The 22,973-nt window shown below is 34.5% G+C and overlaps 1 protein-coding gene across 1 annotated transcript in view; it reads left to right on the plus strand.

The window, feature by feature from the left end:
* Positions 1–22,973, plus strand: part of LOC110109974 (CCR4-NOT transcription complex subunit 9) — a 40,041-nt gene that overhangs the window by 12,036 nt on the left and 5,032 nt on the right. The window contains exons 5-8 of the mRNA XM_020841232.2: positions 1,286–1,392; positions 1,860–1,955; positions 19,423–19,613; positions 19,708–19,777. Coding sequence (XP_020696891.1) covers positions 1,286–1,392; positions 1,860–1,955; positions 19,423–19,613; positions 19,708–19,777 — 464 coding nt within the window. The remainder of the gene's footprint in view (positions 1–1,285; positions 1,393–1,859; positions 1,956–19,422; positions 19,614–19,707; positions 19,778–22,973) is intronic.

Below are 22,973 nucleotides of genomic sequence, written 5' to 3' on the forward strand. Positions count from 1 at the left end.
TTGTTTAAATTAATAGTCTTTGTTTCTCTTATTATTTTGCATAAGCTTTAGAACTTCTAACTTGATAAAAGAGAAATGGCACTATGATAAAATTACAAGCTTATTACAGGTTTATAATTGTAGTAACAAAAATGCGTTTGCAAATTTCCAGGCCAAACAAAATTGCTAACTTTTAAATAAACTATAACGTCAGTAAATCATAATTTAAATATATTTTAATCACCATAAATTTATGCTTGAGGCTGTATGCTATCAGAGAACAAAAAAAAAAAATTCCAATAAGATCTTGAATAGAATTACAGGTTTTCAATAGCTGGATTTTATCTACATACTAGACCAGATTAAAATTTGCACCTTATGTCTATATGTGCAAAAAGAGGTGGTTGCTTAAATTGTCACCAACTTTTCCATGCATGTAACTATTTCTGTCTTCTTCTTTTTTTTTGTCGAGTAACATAGATTTTTCAGGCCTTTATTGAGAACTCCTTGGAGACAATTATTTGTATTGATGAACTGTTTGTTAAGTTTGATATTCACGGAGCTAAATTTGTTATGCAAGAACTTCATTTCCGTGCTATAGTTTTCTAATGTTTCTGATGTTAGTATGAAGAAAGTTCTTAAAGTTTTTTTTTTAAGATATAAAAAGACTTGAGCACCTTATATCTATAATATATAAAAAAAAATACAATCTTTTAAACTATAATATGCTGCGTGCATATTCTGCCTTTGAGTGGATTAAACTCGAGCTAATTTAGTCAACTATAGATTCTGCTTACAAGTTAGATGGAAAAAGTAAAGAGACATCAGACAAGAAATTACAAAAGGAGGTAATCTTTTGCCCAAGATATATCATTGTAATCCTCCAAAGCACTAGCAAAAAAATCCACATCTTAGAAATGTAGAGGAAGTTTTCAATCCGGAATGGTAGAAGCCTTCAACAGTCCATAAAAGCTTGTATGATTACATGCAAACAAGCACAATAGGAGTCGAAATCAGAATTGAGCAATCCGTTTGAACAAAATTGTGAATTTAAGGGAAAAAGGTATTGGTTAACTGCACTGGAGTTATTCTAGTTTAAACATTTGGAGTTAGGTTAGCATCTCTTTTTTTGTCATTTTGGACAGACTTTAGAATTGATAATTGATTTCTATGCTTTGAAAAGACGAATATTTTTTTAAATAATCATTTTCATTGATAGAATGTCTATAAAGTACTTTTTGTTATTGATGTAATGATAGTATGTAGAATTAACAACATAAGACTAAAAATTTAAATTCTTTTGCAGCTCATATACCTTTGTATTTGTATCCTTTCTTAAATACAACCAGCAAAACCAGGCCATTTGAGTATCTAAGGCTTACTAGCTTGGGAGTAATCGGTGCCCTTGTAAAGGTAATTAATTTCATGCATCAAATTCATTTACTTTGTTGAAGAAATGTGTTGACCAATTGATATTTGTAGCTATGATCTCCGGTTTTCTTGAATACAAATCTTGGTTATTATATTTGTTTTGGGTTTCATTGTCTGCCTAGACTTTTCCTCATTGAGGTTAAGAACCATTTTTTAATTGTTGTTTTATGATCACATTGGCTTAGCATGAACAATATTAGGACATCTACCTTTTTGTGTAACCAGTGTCCTTCACATCCCTATGATCAGATTATTATCTGTTGAATTATCAGTTTGTAATCTTGTTATTGCAAGTTTGTGGCAAAACTGCAAAAAACATTAATTATAAGATCAGTATTATATGGTTAACTTGATTATTATCTCATTCCATCTCATTCCATTGTGGGGGCAGCTTTTAGTAGTTGTTTTTTTAAAATAAATAATTTAAGCTTTTTTTATGCTTTTTTCAGGTTGATGATCCTGAGGTTATCAGCTTTCTTCTTCAAACAGAAATAATCCCTCTGTGCTTGCGGACTATGGAGATGGGTAGCGAACTTTCAAAAACAGTGTGTATTAACTAATATGATTTCTATGTTCCAAAATTGTGGCCAACTGGCCATCATCTACCATTATTGCCAAGGCATCATGCATTTTCTTATGCTAATTTATAGCCTAATTGCATTGGCATCATTTTATGCTTGTGCATAAATCCAAGTTTTAGAATCACTTGAACTTGCATTACCAACAAAGATCTCTAAATGTCCAAATTAATGAATTCCAACATTTCAGTTGATTTTCAATTGTTTAGTTATTGTCTTTTGAAATTTTATATTTAAGATATTATAATGTAAGACATCTTAGGAACTGGGGTTTTCAATACAATTAAATAATGTAATGGATGAAATTTGCTAATTTAGAATTCATAGTTTTAAAGGCCATTATAAGAACTCGTCTTCTTTTGAAATAAATAAAAATATAAAAAGAATGAACACTTAGCATGATTCAAAATCAACGGATAAGCATAACCAAATAAAAGCAATATCAATGATAAGGATTCCTCACGGATATGCACACTTGAAATGACTAAAAATCTCAGGGAATCAATCGTATGCAGCGACTAATGTGTGGCATGATACCCCAACATCAAAATAAATAATAGAAGGAATGATGCCTACGTGGATGATAAAGGATAAACAATGTTAAAAATGCCATTGTTGACTGCCAAAAATAAAACTTTGCTACATTACATGAATTGAATAATATAAACCTAATTAAATTGAATTGATTTTTATCCATAGAAACATAGACACAACAACTAACCTGATCCCATCAATTAAACCAAACTAACAATGATCTATATTAAATTCAGAGAATTAGAGAGGGAAAATACTTAATTTTATTGCACAAAACTATACCTATGTATAGATTTATATAAGATATCTTAATAAAAAAATAAACAACTACATAATCATGCATAATTGACTTAATATAATCCTTCCTAAATTAGCCACCCAAATATGGAAAGAGATCGGTGTGAACCAGGTGATCTTCCCATAGATCCCCATGCCGGCTGTGAGATTAAGGGTCAACTAACCAACAAACAGGGACGACTGAGATATGACACTCCCCCTACCACATATCCTCATGTTGGGGTCAACTATCCTCATGTTCACTCAAGCTGGAGAATACTGATCAGTCATTTTCAACTTAGTAATCAATCATGGAAATGTAGAATTATCAAGTCCCTTGGTAAGAATGTTTACAAGCTGGTCTTTTGATGAGACACGATAGATACATATAAGACTACTATCCAATTTCTCCTTTATGAAATGTCTATCCACTATATAATTGGTTCTGTATTGTTAAATTGGATTGTGAGTTATGCTAATTATTGATTTGTTGTCACAGTGTAGCTTTATGGGTCCTTCCCATTTGATTTTTAGGTCTTCTAGAATCATCTTGATCCATAATTATTCGCATATTCCTAAGGCTATAGCTTTGAACTCTGCTTTTACACTATAGATTGCCACCACATTATGTTTCTTGCTCCTCCATATAATAAGGTTTCCTCTAAGGAATGCGCAGTATCTTGAGGTAGATCATCTATCTACTGGTGGTCCTGCGTAATCTACATCAGTATATACTTTTGGGGTTATTCCACATTCTTTTTTAAAGAGAATCTCTTTTTCTGGATTCCTTTTAAGGAGTGCAGTATTCTGTCTATTGCTTTGGATTTTTCATGAGCTTGCTGACCATGCTTACAACAAAGGTTATTTTTGGTCTGATGTGGGAAAGGTAGATCAATTTTCCCACAAGTCTCTGGTAAGCTCCCCTTTATTTACATTTGTATCCTCTTTAGCTTCTCCCAATTTGAATTTGGTTCCTTTGGTATTGGTGTTGGTTTACAAGCTAGTTTAATTGTTTATTAAAGAACATTAGTAATGTATTTTTATTGTGAAATGAATATTCCTCCGCTATAGTGTGTCATTTCAATTCCAAGGAAATATTTCAACCTACCAAGTTCTTTGATTTCAAATTTCTTAGCAAGATATTTCCTTAGAATCACTTTCTCATTTTCATCATTCCCAGTTAATATGATATCATCTACATAAACTAACAAAATTATGACTCCCCTTGAGTTTGAGTGTTTGAAGCAACGTTTTAAAAGGCGAAATCAGGAATCGAGGCATTGTGGCTAAGCGAGGCGAGGCGTAAGCCTCGAGGCAGATCGAGGCGTAAGCCTCAAAAAATTATAAAAATAAAGCAATTTAAAATTATGAATAATGACCAATGTTTAAAATTGCGTATTCGGGTATTGAGGCATTTTTCATTCGTGAGGCGAGGCGTAAGCCTCAAGGCGTTTTGTGGCGTAAGCCTTAAAATCAAAAGATTGCGTAAACATAAAATGATTAATTTTTTATATACTAATGAGTGAATAATATAAAACATAAAAAAACATAAAATATGAAGTGAAATAAAAATATCCCAATAATAAGACAACATGAAATATAGTTCAACTCAAAATTCTATCTTTCCCAAATCCCAGTATTCTTTTCATTAACATAGAATTCCAATTTTAAAAAACAAATAACAATGACATATCACATAAGAATTCATAAGTCATCAACACTATCATCACTAAGGGGTTTTTCATTTGAATCATCATTTTGATGAACTGCTCTCTCCCCTTCCTCCTCTCCTATAGAGTCCAATGTCGGGCATTTACTTCAAGATTTATGTAAGTTTTAATATATATAGCGTGAGGCGAGGCGGGCCTCAACCAAGTTGAGGCGCAAGCCTCATAAAAAAAACTCAAGGCGTAAGCATCGAGGCGTTTTTTACTGGAATTATGCAAAGGCGGGCCTCAAGGCGAGCCTCATATTGCGCAATTTTAAACCATGATAATGACAAAAATGTCAAAAAATAACAAAATATTACGTCAATTGTAAATTTGATGATTTGTTCTAAGATAACTTTAGTATATTACTGAAAAAGAAGATTTAAAATAAACTCACTTAAAAATAAAACATCTCTTTAGGATCAAGACCCAATGCAGGCTCATCATCACTTTCATCGATTTATTCTCTTAGTGTGAATTTGATTGAAGATGCTCCAATTACGCTCACATGCAGAAGCCGAACATGTTGGGCTAAGAACTTTAACTGCAAAAGCTTTCAATTCAGGAACATCATCTCCAAACTAACTCCACCAACGTTCTACATGAAAATGAAAAATATTTTAAGAATATTGATTGAAGTATAAGACTTGAACATAAATATTAAAATTAAAATTATAAATATACAAATTATAAACATACCAGGAGATCTTGTTTTGTAGCATGCTTGTGCTGCTCTAAATCTAAACATTCCCTTCTTCAAATGAAATTCCTCAAGTTGATCATTCACTTTGAGGTATTCTTCTTCAAAAATGAGTGTCCATACATGCATACAAACCAGTTTTCACCTCTTTATCAACATGAAAGTTTTTATCATAATGAAATTGAGTGTTTAAATAGTATGCAGCAGCATGTAAATGTTGGTGTAATTGACGATCCCACTTTTCATCTATAATATCCCATATTTCTTTTTAGGCACTTTCTTGACCTCCCAAATCTTTTGCAATATCTTCTTTAGCCTTATTCATTGCGTCATAAATAAATCCCATAGCCGGGGCCCTCTCACCATCAACCATTCTAAGCACCTTAACTAATGGTGTTGTTGTCTTCAAAGCATAATTTGTACTGCGCAAAAATGAAATCTTTAATAACAATTTTTTTACCTGTTTTTCTTTTTGTTTTTTTGCCCATGAACTTTTATCCCATTCTTCAGAAGCAAACATAGCTTCCAAAGGTTGCCTTAACTACTTGAATCTCTACAATGTTAAATATGCAGTAGCAAATCTCGTAACAGCAGATCTAATAATTTCCTTGTCAGTGAATTTTCTCATCAAATTGAGTACCCAAGAATGATTGTATATGAACTTACTAACGAATTTGGCCTTCAATAAGGCTGATTTATGCTGAGGCAACTGTTCTAACCTCTCAAGCATTAAATTAATGCAATGTGCAGCACAAGAAGTCCAATAAAGGTGAGGTCTCTTCTCCATTAACATTCTCTCTGCAGCTTTATATGCACTTGCATTATCAGTAACAACTTGTACTACTAAAGCATCACCCACTTCCTCAACAACTTCATCTAACATTTCAAACAATAATTGTGCATCATTTACAAAACTTGAAGCATCCATTGATTTTAGAAAAACTGTTCCATATGGATTGTTGACCAAGAAATTAATAATACTTCTATGTCGAATATCTGACCAACCATCTGACATTATTGTGATTCCTGTTTCAATCCAAGTCTTCTTAACATCATCCACCATTTTTGAAATTGTCTTGACCTCCTCATTCAGCATCCCAGTCCTCAGTTCATACATGCTGGGAAGTTGTAGTCCTCTTCCATAGCTTCCAAATTAATCGTAACATATTAATCCATGAAGGACTCCTAACAACATTAAATGGAATCCCATTTTTATAGATGAATCTGGCGATATCCAAACAAACCCTATTCCTGAGTTCTTTTGTAGCAGTAGGAGGCTGAAGATCCTGAGTGTTTATGTTATCCTCGTCATCAATATTTATCATAAATCTATCCATAGGACCTCGAGTGCCTGGGTTAAAAGAAACTAGATGGCTTCCACTACTAGAACCTTCATGCTGTGATCCATAATAAGAAGAGTTTCCTATAATCTCTTCCATATTTCTTTGTGTAATCTCTTTTGTGGTGGCAAACTTCTTTAAATAATATGTACATTCCTTTTTCACCTCATCAGGTACTTTTGCACATGATCCCACATTGACATGAGTACATGCTAGATGATCCTTCAACCTCTTAACGCCACCAGTTATGTGTTTCTCACAGAAATGTACTAGTCTGCCGGGGGTCCAAGGGGGCGCTGCCCTCTGGCGGGGTTCGACCTAGTGGTACCGAGCACGTACCTAGTGGTACTGAGCATGTACCACTCAATACCGAGCATATACTTGCTCGGTACCGAGCGGTGCTGGCTCGGTACCGAGTATGTACCTAGCAGTACCGAGCATGTACTGAGCGGTACCGAGCTTGTACCTGCTCGGTACCGAGCATGTACTAAGCGGACGAATGAAAGAAAGCCGAAGGAGTTATTCAAGCTTTCGTTAATGCACCTCAAAGTCAAGGCCACAACACCGCTCACCTGCTCTTCTGACCTAATTGAGGCCTGAACGTTTCCTGCACTCACAACTTCGGCTTCGTTTCCTACTTTCAAAATCGTTATTGCTTTTGGATTCGTTTTCTGCGTCGCCTCCTTCTGACTTCATCTCCTGCACTCACGGCGTCGTCTCTTTCCCTCACGGCTTCGCCTCTAGTTCGCCTTTCAATTCTCACAGGAAGCCCTAATCCTATACGCGAATACACACACGAATCAGCTGCGTTCTATTTACATATATACCGAAGAAAAAATTTCGAGGCGGTGCCTCATACTGCCTCGAGGCGTTACGCTCTAATGCGTACGCCTTGTGCGAAAAAATCGTAGGTTTCGCTGGATGGTTCGAGGCGTAAGCCCTGATACGCATGACTTCCGCCTCGACTTGAGGCGCGACTCAATGCGGACGCCTCGTCCGCTTTTTTAATGGTTGTTTTGAAGAATAGTGTATGGTCCCCTTGGCTCTATCGATATCCATTGAGTAGTATAACTTTTGACAATCTTCCAAACCAAGCTATTGGTAACTGCTTAAGCCCATTTAGAGCCTTTTTTAACTTTCACAATTTATCACCCCCAGACTTTTCCTTGAATCCTGGTGGAATCTTCATAAATATTTTTCTTACTCTAAGTCTACGTGTAAGAATGCATTTTTGACATCAAACTGTTCCAGCTGCCAGTTATAATTAGCTGCTATTGAGAGCAGGATCATCACAATGTTCATCTTGGTCACATGTGCAAAAGTTTTCTAGTAGCAGTATTGTACGTCTGATTGTACCCTTTCGCTACCAGTTTTTCCTTGTACATTTCAATGCGGGGCCGTGGGCTTTGTATTTTACAGATAACACCAATTTGCAATCGATTGGTCTTTTGCCTATTGATAGGTCGATGATCTCCTAGATATTATTTTTCTATAGGACCTGCATTTCATCATTCATGACATTTTTTCAATTCTTATCAGATGAGGCCTCAGAAATATTATTAGGGATATGAATATCATTTAATATAACTAGGAAATTCTTGTGTAAAGGTGAGAAATTATGAATGGATACAAAGTTTTATACGGGGCACACATGAGGTTTTTAGGTGAACTTATATTTACCTCAATTTCAGGAGACAGTTCAAAATCTTGGATCTGCTCTGGATTATAATTAGGATTTGTACGTCTGGAATATACATTTCCAAATCTCATGTTATCCATAATAGCTTTGTCCGCAATTTCGTTGGCTTTGGTTTCAGGTTTAAGTGGATCTGTTTGAGGTGGAGCTGGAAGGTCAAGGGAAGGCAAGCTCACTTTCCTCATCTTCCTCAATTTCAGTCTCCCTTGAAGCTAAGGTTGGAGAAATAGGATTTATATTCGTTAAAAGTGACATCAATGTATACAAGTGTTTTCTTGGTGGTGGGATGATAATACTTATAATCTCAGTGGGTGGATGAATATCTAACAAAGATACATTGAGTGCTCTTGGATATAATTTTTCTCTATTTTGGTTATTGATACATCATCAAAAAATTATCTTGATTGAGCTCGAATCTCGATGCAAAATCAAGTTGGAAGCTCCCGAAATTAAAATTGGGACCATCCGAACTCCAATTTCAGCAAACTTATAGTCGAACTGATCGTCTTGAAAATATAAACCCAACGACACCAAATCCAACCCAAATCGAGCCCAAATGGATCCAGATCAAGGGTTAGAAACACTGTTAGAAGGTTCGAACCACAATTTAGATTACCAAACGTTTTCCAAACATAACGCGATTATAGTCGAATCGAGCGTCTCGACGAGATGAATCCAATGAGCCCAAGATCAACGAATTCTGACATCACTAAGACATTCAAATGTCCATCAAACGGTCCATGATCAAGGGATTCAACATCGGCCATCCATCCAACCACTCCCCATTTACCCTTGATCTCTCACCTATTTATGGGCCATGACACTCTAGAAATCTATAAATAGACCCCTCATTTCTCTTGAAAGGGGACCGAAGCAAGAAGAGAAGAAGAAAGAAGAGAAGGAAGAAGCTCCTCGACCATCGCCTGAGTTCGCCGGACCACCACCTGAGGCCCTCGTCTTTGCCGAACCACTACTTGAAGCCCTCGCCTTCGCTGGACCACCACCTAAGTCCCTCGCTGGACCACCACCTGAGGCCCTCGCCTTTGTCGAATCACTACTTGAAGCCCTCACCTTAGCCGGGCCACCACTTGAGGCCATTGCCTTCGTCAGACCACCACGTGAGGCCCTCACCTTCGCTGGAACACCACTTGAGGCCCTAAACTCTGACAAACCATCAACTGGTGCTAGAATTCTTCCAAGTCACTGTCGGACTACTAACTGACGCCCTAACTTCCAAGTGACGCCAGATTTAATACTAGAATTCAACCATACGGTTGACATTTATAATCTGATTGCCATCTGGGACGAGTCAACCCACTGTACTCAACTCAAATTCTAGTGAAATCTTTTCAACTGGGCTAGGCCCCGTGGTTTTTCCCCTTTCTAGGTTTTCCACATAAAAAATCTTGTGTTCTCTGTATGTGAGCTGGATATCTGTGCAACGCTAAGATGCAAAATTACAACTCTATCGCCGCGTATATTCTAGCCCGCAACAGTTATAAATGTGAACATTGGCAGCACTCCCAAAAATTTTCGGTGTGAGGTTGTTATGAGTTTGGAAATTAGGGTAAAAAGATGATAGAATATCTATTGTGTTTTTAGTCTTAAGATTTTTTAAGGTAGTCAATTTATGAGATATGTGGCAGTTAGAAAGGATTTGGGTACATTATGGTGAAACATAAGTGTTTGGGTGGAGGCAAGAAGGTGATAATTTCTTCTTTCTACTACTCAATTTTGTTGTGGGGTGTGAATGCAAGAAGACTCATGAATGATACTTTCTTTTTGAAAATAAGAGGATAGGGTTTGATTAAACTAGACTTTGGCAATGTCGAAACAAGATTTTCCTTATTTTCACCCTGAATTGGTTCTTGATCATGGTGTGACAACTATGTAGGATAGTGTTAGCTGATTTATTTTTTATGAGAAAGATCAAAGAGACTTAATGAAGAATACAAACCATCGGACCCGTGAAATATTAGGAATTTTTTAGGGTACTTATATATCATTATGAATAAGGTAGAAGGGAGTATGACATCTCTCATTTGTATTTGAAAAAGAAATTCATTTATTTTTGGCTAACTCTTAGGTTTCATAATGAAAAGATTCATTTTTCAGCTCATAAAAAAGTTGTTGGATGTATATTTTTTAAGACATCAAAAGATTGGTGTTTTAATCTAATATGATGAAGCCGAATAGTAGATTTTTTATTAGATAGGGATAACACAGAATAGTCATTATTGATAATAGTGAATTTGCTTAGCTCTTCCAGATAGTATAATCCATTTTTCTCCCTAGCTAGACCAATCTTTTTCCCTGATCCCTATTTTTGAAATAAACAATATATAAGATTAAACAGGACTTAGCAATTTTGGTCACTGGTAAGTTTTTGTATGAATATTAGGTTTGTGGATAATTAAGGTATGTTGACCATATTTTTTAGAGTGAGAGAGGGAGATAAGGATATGTCTCCTTGGCATGCTACTATGGTTAGAGAATCATTAACAATGATGATTTTTTTATCACTTGGGCAAGGATTGTTGTTGATAAAGTGGATAATGGAGCGTGTCATGTGGTATGTAGCTCATCAGTCAATGATACATAAACCTTTGCAATGATTTATAGAGATACTTAATCTGATGGATATGTAAAACTTACCTGAAAGTTCAAGAGAAGGTGCAAGTGGTTTTTAATTTTATACCAAGAGTTGTTTTTATCTTATTAATATTTCTTTGTTGAGCTCTCTATAGCTGAATTACTTTTTTAGGTTGGGCAGACTTGCTATAGTGTTAGCTCATAGATGTCAATGGTGCAAAATAGCGCGCGCCATGGCGCACGGCGCGGCACAAACTTTTAAAATGGTGCGCGCTATTTGCGCCACATATGCGCCATGGCGCATGGCGCACGGCGCAAAATAACGCGTGCCATTTGTTTTAAAATTTTCTTAATGTATTTATAAATATTTTTTATATATTTTTTTTAATTTTTAAGATGATATATTTTCTAATTTTTTAAATATATTAAAGGTATTAAGATAAATGTTAGATTACATATTATTATCTTCTTAATGCTATTTGCTTTCTTTTAAATATATTTTAGTTGTATGAAGATTGACTACTTATTGGACTTGAAATTATGTTGGATTGTTATTTATTTGTATTGTCATTGTTTGCTTGTTGTTATGATAGTTTGTTTTTCAATTTAATGATATTTCATATTCATGCTTATTATTTTACAATTCTTTTATAATTTGCGCCATGTTTAAAATGGCACGTGCCGCGCTGTGCGCTATGCACCATGTCTCAAATATGACCTTTGCGCCATGGTGTGTCATTCGCCGTTAACAAGTATGTGTTAGCTTGTGATATCACTATTTGGCCACTTTTTTTTATTTCACTCCTTGAGGGTTTTTCATGTAACTTCTAGTAGGTCTTTTTTGTGTCTTGATTTCTTGCAATAGCTGCACCAAAGGGAATATTTGTATTTAAGTTTTGAGGAATCCTTACCTCTTTCCTTCCATATCGCCTCTTTGGTTGTCACAATTGCTAAACCATCAATAACCTTTGGTTCCAGTATTACCCCTCATTGACAGGCCTCAGCACGAATGAGATAGATTATCTCATTCAGTGAAAGTGTCTCCTCTTTGTCAAGGATCTAGACTCTAACCTAGTTAAACTTTGTATTTAATCATGCAAGAAAGTGGTACTCTATCTTCTCAATCAAGCTTTTTAGGATAGCGGCATCTTCTAGACTTTTGGTTTCTATGCATCTGTAGTAATTAAATTTTTGCCACAAGCCTTGAAGGAGAGTGACATATTCAGTTACAGTCTTGCTTCCCTGTTTTATGCTTCATATATTGACTCTAATTTCGAAGATTTGAGAAGCATCCCGAGCTTTTAAAAATGTTTTCCTAGCGGCATCCCATATGTTCTTTGCAGTAGATAGGAACATAAAAGTTTCACTAATTTCTGGAGTCATGAATTTCCACAACCATGACATGATGATAGAGTCCGCTTCATTCCATGCTGGGAGCAGAAGACGCAAAGCCCTCAAGTGGAAATGAAGGTCGGTGGTGGGACTATAGAGAAAGTTGATTATGTATCATTAGGCTCTGATATCATGTTAAATTCAGAGAATTAGAGAGGAAAAAGACTTAATTTTATTGTATAAAAACTATCCCTATTTATAGATCTATACAAGATATTTTGATAAAGAAATAAATAACCATAGAATAATACATAATTGCCCTAATATAATTCTTCCTAAATAAGCCACCCAAATAAGGAAGGAAATTGGCGTGATCCAGGTTAGCCTCCCACAGATCCCCATTATTAGTTGTGGGATCAAAGGTCAAGGGACGACTGGGATTTAACACTCCCGCTCCCACGAATCCTCATTTGGCCGCGGGATCAAGGGTCAAGAGACGGTTGAAATTTAACAATATCAATCTAGATTAAAGGAAATCAAAACTAGTGAAACACTCAAATCTAATCACAACAATCATCATTTCTATTATACAATCTAAGAGTGGTATAAGAAATTGATATTTGATGATAATTTGTTATTTGTTTGACTATCTGTTGACTGATAAAAAAGAGAGTAGTAAAATGAAATAAAAAATACATCAGAGAGATATATCTCTTCGTGGATTCGATCAGGTCCCACTATTGGCAGTTGGTCACCAAACAATGCGATGCTTCACTCCCCATAACTCCTTAGAAACAATCTAAGCAGATAAAAAGAGTAAGGAAGCGGAAGAAAAAACTTATGCTCTTTTCTTACTCTGTCGTTTCTATTCGACTTCGTTGCTTTGCAAGAGTCTCGGGTTCGCCTTTCATCTTCTCATTTTGTCATTGTTGTTTGGCTTCATTACTTCAGAGGAGGCGGAGAGATTGCACGATCGCTTCTTCGAATCCTCTGTTGCCGTTCGACTTCACCCCCTCCAACCCCTCCATTGTCGTCTGACTTCGTTCCTTCACAGGGGAGTGGAAATCATACGAGTTGCTCCTCCTACTCGTTATTGTCGTTCTATCCCGTCACTTCACGGGAGGAATAGAGATTGCACGAGTCGCTTCTTCTGCCCCGTCGTAGTTGTTCGGCATCGTTGCTTCGCAGGAGGTGTAAAAGATTGCATGCGTCACTTCCTTCGGGTTGTTCGACGTCGGCTCCTCTGTTGTCGTTCGCTTTCGCCCCTTCGGCTCGCTTAGTTGCTGTCTGGTTTCGTCACAGGAGGTATAGAAATTACATGAGTGATTCTTCTCCGTTGAGCCCAAGTGCCCGATTCCGACCCGACGGCCCCCTTCTCTCCTTCTCTTTGTTACATCATATATTATATATTATAATATAATGTTATATATTATATTATATAATATTAAAATAATACTATATTGTTGCATATCTAAAAAAAGAGAAAAGAAAGATTCTTGTATACAGATGTCGAAGACCCGCACCATCGATTTTAGATCTGGGTAGGCGGATGATTTTAAAATTTGAAGACCCCGGGCTGTTGTATCTTAGGTCCGGCCGGGATGGTTTAAAATTCGAAGACCCTCGCCGTGATATTAGATCCGGACGGATTGTTTTAAATTTGAAGCTTCCACGCTATTGATCTTAGATCTAGGCGGGATGAAACAGAATTCGAAGACCCCACACAGTCGATTTTAGATCCTGGTGGGATGGTTTTAACTCGAAGACTCTGCGCAGTTGACCATAGGTCAGGGTAGAAAGAAATTTCGGCAAATGCTACCCCGGTTTCTTCTTCAATGGGGAGGTGACTCCGGGAGGTTGTCGAAATTTCCTCAAAATCCAGAGGGAAATTCAATTAGAATATTGATTCAACTAAAATGTTAAAATTGACTTTTAAATATTAATTAACTAATTTAGTTAATTAAGATTTAATAAAAATTAATTTGATTAAGATTAATCAAAATAATTGATTAATTGAGATATTCAAAGTCTCTTATATCGTCAAATGTGGGAGCGGAGAACCTATAAACACTCATTTTTCTCTAGTCCCTCTAAATCTAAATATTTCCTTCTTTTAAATATCTTTGCAATCATCATTAGGATTAAGCTTATTTGAATAGTCATTAAGAGCCTATTACTAAAATTTTTTATAAGAATAAGGAGGCAAACATATTCTTCCATTACTTTTACCCTACTTATTATTCTCTCAAATGTCATCCTGCATGAATGAGAGCTACATGAATGTTATCATTTCATTACGAAGACTATTTTGAAAAGCCTCGAATATCTTTAAATGAGATTGTTTCGACCGTCTCTAAATGAGATATCTTTTTAAGAAATTCTAATGCAAGTAACATTAAGTGAAAGATTTTGAATTGTTGTGATATTTCAAATGCTATTCCTCTTGAAATGTTAGAAATCTCTAACTATGAAAACATCACCTCTCTCCCTCTAGTTATTGAGGTAGCAAAGATTGTGTTAAATCATTTCAAAACTAATTTAATTACATAAAATTCAGGAGCTATTTAAAATATAAGAGCATTTTAAATTTGAGAGAATTTTAAATTAAAAAGTTTTTAAAATCCGAGAGTTATTAAAAAAAATTGATAGCAGTGGAATTTAGAATTTGTTTATTGCTTAATTTTTTAATTAATCAAATGAGATCTTAAAATAAAAAATTGCAATAAATAAGAGAAGGGGGGGGGGGAAGAGAAGTTTCCATTAAATAGCATATGCAACATTGATTGCCAACTCTCCAAAACTCTCAAACTCCCCAAATCCTTTATACAAGTTGCTCTCAAACTCTTAAACTCTTCAATAACAATACAAACAACTCAACACACTCAATTTGAACTCCTCTGCATGCTCTCCAAAGCTCCCATGTACGAGCTCCTACAGTTTCTGGTGGGCTCTTTCCTTTGCAACTTCAAGTTCCGGCTACTGCAACTACTGGTTAGGAACACCTACAAATAAACAAATGAAGAGTCATTACATCATAAATAAATTGAATGAATGCGAATAAATTTAAGCTACTGCGGGTAGAACAGAGTACTGGAAATCAAGAAAAGCTTAGTACGAAAAAGTTAGTAGAGCAACAGTGCTAAAAAAATGAGTAGAGTAGTGGACTACTGTAGTAGAAAAAAGACTACGAGCATAGAACAACTAAAATACTAACGCCAGTGTCAAAACTCCGATCATAAACTTAAATCAACTCAAACAAGTACATAACAAATCTCCAAAAATTGTATAAGCAACTACTTTCTATTTAAACAATCAAATTTAAACCCATTGGCAACCTTGTTTATAAGAACTTGGTTGTAAGACCTATTATCCGACAACTTTCGAGGGAAAAGTCATAAGTCCGACCTTAGGATAAAGTTTTAGGTAAAATTTACCTAACCCTTAACCCCCAATTAAAACGCCAGTCACTTCTAATAGAAGTTGTAAGTCTGACATATGAGGGAAATGTTTATGTGATAATACAACCCTAGACCCCTCACTTGGGCATCTTAGTCTATAGGGCTAGGTTGTAAGACCCATCACTCGGGCCACTTAGCTTACAAGGCTAGGTTGTAAGACCCATCATTAGGCAACTTCCAAGGAAGCAATAAGACCTATCCAACTGAAATCTTTAGGCTACCTTTAGTAGAGGTCGTAGGTCCCTACCCAAATCTAATCATATGAACAACTCTTGAAAAATCAAGGCAAGAACCTCAAGAGAGAATTTCATCTTTAAATAATGTTTTGAAATACAATAATTATGATTCCTATGTTGAAAGCATGTGGAATTTATATCATAGGATTTTCTACCCAAGTAATTAAAGCCTTTGGGCATCCTAGCCTCTAGGGTTAGGTTGTAAGACCCACTAGCGAGCTACTTCTAAGTGAAGTCGTAAGTCTCACGTTTTAGGAAAATTGTTAAATAAATAATAATGATCCTAAGCCCCAAACAATTTAATTTTAACCTATGGGCATCTTTGTCTAAAAGATTAAGTTTGTAAGACCCGCTTTTCAGGCCACGTTCTAAGAGAAGCCATAAGTCCTACCCAAATAATTAAAATTCTCAGGTAGCCTCACTATAGAGTTAGGTTGTAAGACCCATTATTGAGCAACTCATAAATAGAGTAATAAGCCCCATCCTAAATTAACTACTTCGGTTACTTTCTACGAAAGCCGTAAATCTCAATCTAAATCTAAATAGTTGGGCTACTTCCTAAAGAAGTCATAAGACCCGCTCCAATCCAAACTCTGGGATTATTTCTAAACAAAATTATAAATCCTAAACTAAATTAATTTTTGGGTATTCTAATAGATGTAAACCCCAAAACACCCAATAAAATTAAAACACACATTCAACCACTTTTGTCAACTCGGGATCCCTAAGAGGAGACAACCCATGACTGCTAATCAGATTCACTGGACACTACAATCAATGATTGTTAGTATTGGTAGATTGGAACTACGGTATACCCGGGATGACGGAACCATGGGATCTTGATCGGGTTTATCTTCATTTTCCCCACAATTGAGACTAAACTACCTAAAATTTATTCATCCTTAATCGAGAGTTCTCTCTTATATGTTAAGAGGGGTAATTAGCTATGAGTGCTTGCGCTCATGGGAAGTAAGAACCCCAGATCTAATTAAATCCTGATACTACCCTCATGGAAAATCTGGTTAATTTCAATCTGACTTAAGAGAAATGGAATCCTACGGCTGCAAAGCGGGATTCATGCATTCGTGCCGCTTTTCTTGAGCCAACACTATCCACATGTATGCCAACTGCCATTGTAATTGCTTGTAAAGTAGGAACAACATATGGACTCATTCTTTTTTTTAATAAATCCTTTAGCAGTCCATCAACCTATCATTTATGGTTAGCATATTTTGTTGGATTCATCATGTAATATGGCAAGTTATGCAATGATGATCAATAAATTAAATCAACTGCATGCTATATGCCCTAAAATGGTTGTAATTTATTAGAAATTTCATTAGAACATATATGTTTAAAATTAAATAACACTTGACTAGAATGCTTAGACTTCGTCACATTTTTAAGAAGATGTCATTAAGTTCAATAGCCACTAAAGCATAAATTAAACTCTACTTTTAACTCTTTCACATGCATTTAATTCAATAGAGTTTTAGTTTATTCGGATCATGCAATTGATAATTTTTTTTAATTACCCTTCTCAAATTACTCTTAAACACATAATTATCTTATTTCCAACCTTAGTCAAGTCCAAATCATACAACCATGGTCTATCCAAAATAACATGTGCAACATCCATGGGTAGAACATCAAATCAATAATTGTTAGTATAGATAACAAGTTGAATGGTTAGTAATATATATTTTTATCGTAGAAATAACAGTCAAAATGATGTTAGCATGGAATGGTAACGAAAAAGCTTTGTGAAAGATCCGCCATTAGCATATGAAGATCAAATTTTGCTACAGGTTGGGTTTGAATAACCCAACAACAGATTAACCATTCCAGCATCGAACCAACAATAGGGTTAATCCAGATTAGAAGCAAACCAAATCAGAAAAGAAATAATAATAGAGAGCACATCGTGTTGTGGCATTATCCTCAGTGCCATATTTTCTAAAAACTAAAATTGACAGAACTACAAATAAAATAATTAAGCACTCATTGAATCATCAAATTACTAATTTACTTGACATTTTCAACTAAGTGTAGACTTGCAGATCTTCATTAAATAATTCATGGTTTGTTGTGCTCCAATTTCATTGATATAAACTAGTAAAAAACTATTTTGAAAATTAGTCACTTTGTAGTTCTAGATCGTTCTAGGTAACTACAATTATTTATGAACGATTGCAGCAGTTAACTTATCAATTAAGACAAAATTAAACCTAACACCATGGTTGAATGTTTTCATGCTCGGCATTCTAGACGTCTTGGAATATATATATATATTATTGGTTGAATATATATATATATATATTGTTTGAATCATGTTTTAATTGGTTTTAAAGGTGAATCTCTTATATTTATGTTCTTAAATGATGGCAAAATAATTAACGCTTATAAGAAAGTTATAGATGAAATTTCAATACTTGTTAACTTGTGAAAATTAGTTTTTGTGTGGACATTCTAGTTATGTCCTCAGTTAGATTTGAATGGTCATCAAAGCAATAGCCATTTTAAGCTATGGAGTGTGAGTCTTCATTGCACCCGCATAGCCACTTTCTCTTTACCATGCTCTTAAATGGTATAATTTTTTGGTTTTCATCCTTGACATTGAAGTACTTGGGTTTTCATTGTGAAAATGCTTTCTATTTATGCCTTGTAGAAAGAAGATAAAAAAGTTTTTTTTGACCCGAACAACATTTTATGTTTTAGATGTCATTGATTCCATCAACCGTTTTTTTTTTTTTTTTAATTTTAAATGTTTATGGATATTCTTTATCATAAACTTTGAACCTAAAAGTCTTGCACATCTTTCCCATGCTTGAGGTTTACATATTTGTAAATCACAATCGAATCTATGTAAGCATTGGTTTATACATTCCTCTTAGTTTCGACTTTAGGGATAAATTTTTTCACTATCTTTTTTCGAGAACCACCTGAAGTTCCAGCTAAAAAAGTGAAATGATTTTTCATTTTTTCCATTGAAGTAATGAGTATCTGTCTATTAGGTGGAAAACTTTGGTAAATCCACTTGAGTGGCAATATCGAAGACTCCTCATGAAGCCAATTCCACCATGCTCCTTTTATGAATTAATTTAAGTGACTTGACTTATCCAATATGCATGGTATCACCACAAATGAGGAGGATAACAATTTGTACCAATCACTTGAGCTTATTTCAAACCATTTGCCTAATAACATTTTTTGGGGCAAGATTTACTGATTTGCCACTATGATTGGTTATCTTGAGACTTTGAGATGAAAAACTTCAAATACAAACTTCCATTAAAAAGGCAAGATTTTATCTGAATGATCATCCAATGCCAATTTCTATGCAATCTCGAGTCTTATTTTCCCTTTCCTTTTTGTGCTACTCGGGTTTTTGATGAGTTATAGTTCTCTTCTTTTAATAATTTATAGATTTAGTATAGCTTAACCACACATATTCAAGAAACTTTCGTTAATTACATGAAACTCTCCTTAATTACATATTTCTTTGGGTTAATACTATCAAATTAGTTCCTATGGTTATATGTTAGCTTAATTTCATTGTAGGTTGCAACTTTTATTGTTCAAAAAATTCTTCTGGATGATGTTGGGCTGCGGTATATCTGTGCTACAGCTGAGAGGTTTTTTGCCGTTGGAACAGTGCTGGCAAACATGGTTGTATTACTTGCTGAACAACCATCTACTAGGCTGCTCAAGCATATAATTCGTTGTTACCTAAGGCTTTCAGAAAATCCAAGGTTTGCATATGCCAATATTTTTCTATTACCATGCTTTACAATATTTTCATGGAATATCTGACTCGAGGAATTTTCTTGCTTCTAAAAATTACAGAGCATGTGAAGCTTTGCAGAATTGCATTCCAGAAATGCTGAAGGATGGAACTTTCAACAATTGTCTTAGAGTAAGTAGTTCTTAATTTATAACTTGCCAGGTTCTATTGACCTCTTAGCTTGGTAATATTTGGTTTCAGTCCATAGCTTTCTATTAATGCCTTAGGCTTCATATGGCTGGGCTTTCTGCATAACAAAAACTGTTTGGCGCATCACGGGTTTGGCTTTTCTTTTTGGTTTTCCTTTTGTGAGAAGCAAGTGGATGTTGTTTGAAAAGCTGGTACCATGTGGCATCCTAAGTAGCCACACCTGCCAAAACGCCCTCAGATTAAGGGGTTATTTGGATACAGGATTTATGCAAGAGTTGAGTATGATTTATGGTAAATTCTACCAAACAGAATTTGAGAAGAAGGTAAATCTCATGGCAAGATAAATCCACCGTTTCCATCTTTTTTCCATAAATCCCAAATTTATTAAATCTGGAAGTTCAGTGGATTTACGGGATTTGTCCAAAGAAGAAAGCGGAAGGGAGAAAGATGGTTGCCTTTGTAGCGAATGAGCTTCCGTCGCCACTTTTGATCCAACATGAAGATTGTCGTCAAACTGTTGTGACTGCCTATCTGACATGAAGGGTGTCCTCGAAGGAGGCGAAGAAGCTTTTTTGTAATTCATTCTAAACTCTAAGGGACGCAAAGCAGGTGAAGTTGAACAACAACAAAGAATTTAGAAGAGGAAAAGCAAACCCTAATCGAATAGTGACATGCGAGCTCCCGTTGTTACTTTTGATCCAACAGAGAATAGCGTGTTAGTAATAGAATACTTAAATGATTAATTAGATAATTAATAGTATAACTACTAATTAAAAATTTTATATTAAAATAATATTAATATAATTAATTAGTAATATAAGTAAGAATTAAATAATTAATAATTGTAGGTAATAATTAAATAATTAATTAGATAATTATCAATATAGTTGATAATCAAATACTTATTAAAATAATATCTAGATAAGTAATTAGATAATTAGTATTATAATTAGTAATTAAATTATGTGTTTAGTTATTTGATAATTAAACTAACTTCTAATTATATTATTTGTAATTGTATTATGTTGAAGGTAATTAAAATTAGAATTAATATGTAACTTGTATTTAAAATACAAATTAAACTTGAGTTTTTAATGAACTAACCACCTTAAATCTTAGATTACATTGTCAAATAGTTTTACAGGATTTAACAAGATTTAATAGCTATCTTACCAAATAATTTTTAGGATTCAACTTTAGTAGCATTTACTAAATCTGAATTTATAGGATTTTCTAAATCTTATTAAAGTTAAATCCTTTTTGTATCCAACTAAGTGCTAACCCATTATTTCAATTTCCTAAAATAATTGATTTTATTGGTTTTCTAGGCTTTTTCTTTTTGAAATGCATCTTTGTTTGGAGGCCTCTCATAAGCCAAAACATAAAAGCATAATTCTTACACATCACAGCTATTAAGATCTTGATTGCATTGACAGGAAAGGACCTTAACTTTCTTCCTAAAAGTAGCCATATCATGCCAATTGAAAATTCAATTTATTGTAATTTGGACTCTGTCTCACATGGTTTGATGGACAATGGATGCCTCAAGATTTAATAACCCCAATAATTGGCTTTTTTAGTTGAGATTACATTAGCCTAATAAGTTTGATTGAAGAGGACATAACAATTTTGGGTTATAGTAAGACTATTATAAATGTTAAATTTATTAGAAACTGGGGAATATATAATATATCTAAAAGAGTAAGATTTCAAGAAGGGCGTGCAATGCTTTTTCCATAAATAGAGGATGGAGAACTATCGACAATATTGACAGGTGACAAGGGAGACATGTGCAATGAGAAAAATAACTATCAATTTTGTCATGTTTGAACATGCTGTTGAATTTAAAACCCAGAACATACTAGCAGTGGCAACACAACAAAGCTTGAGGAAGAGATGACCTATGAAATTGAACTCATCTTGAGGGATGGTAACAAAGCTAAAAACTAGATGAATGCAGTCCATGGAGTTATCTTTGGTGGTAATGATTAGTGTGGTGTAGGATTTTGTGACACATTTTTAGAAGAGAATATGAGTGACATGGATTACATGTGGTTAACTTAGATATGACAACACTCCCCACAAAATCAATGTGGGATAATAGATGTCTACTTGAATTTATAATATTATTGAACGTAAGTGAACTAGTTAAAATTTTGTTGCTAAGAAATTGCGAGTGTCACAAGAGGGGTGCGATCGATCTATCAAAGAGAGAGTAATATGAATCGAATGCTTTTTGTAAAGTGCCAAATGAGAATTGTGCTAATGAATGTATTGATGAGATACTTGAACAAATGTATTAATAAGAGTGTTGATGGGGAGTCTATCAATGGGAAGAAGGGAGATCATAGAGATGCATATATTAGTTTGGAGAGTAGGGGTTATTTTTAGATGCAAGGAAATTATACGTAACAAGCATCAAATGTCTAGGAGGTGCTTGATTACGAACCACATCCAACAGATGCTCTATGAGAGAAAGTAGAAGTGGCTATCACTTGTGTGGCTATTTTGGTTGTCTTTATTATGTGAGTGACAACCTAAAAAGAGTATAGATATGAAGGAAATGAGATTGGAAGATCAAATTGAAAAAGGAATCTCTGTAGGTTCCTAAATGACATGGCCGAGGTAAGATGGGGAATAAGAGGAATACGTTGTGATGCCCCAAAATCTATAATTAGAAAAATTATTTATTTCATCTCTTAATTAATATGTCAGAGCTTTTAATAACTCTTTAATGTAAAAAAATCCAATGAAAATAATTATAAATCATATAAATCAAAATATTTTTATATTCATTCATCAAAATATAATTTACAATAGTCAGGAGGTTAGTCAATTCATCATTTTATCATTCTAGGCTCCTAACTAAAAAAGAAAAAACCAAAAATATAGAAGATAAAATTAAACCTGAATTATGATCAATCTTTCCCTACTGGATCCTGACCCCTTCTTGAATTGAAAACATGTAAAAATCACAAAGTGAGCTAATAGCTCAGTAAGTTAGTAGAACCTAGAACTCCAATTAATGGAAGACAATAGATAGCAATTGGCATGCAATCATTCAACTCATATCAGTATGAACATATAACTATAAAAGATGTAACAGCCAATTTAAATAATGTCATCTCATATGAACAATGAAAATATATATATATATATATATATATATATATATATA

The sequence above is a fragment of the Dendrobium catenatum genome, unplaced genomic scaffold, assembly GCF_001605985.2.
Source record: "Dendrobium catenatum unplaced genomic scaffold, ASM160598v2 fragScaff_scaffold_1220, whole genome shotgun sequence".
Taxonomy (NCBI): Eukaryota; Viridiplantae; Streptophyta; class Magnoliopsida; order Asparagales; family Orchidaceae; genus Dendrobium; species Dendrobium catenatum.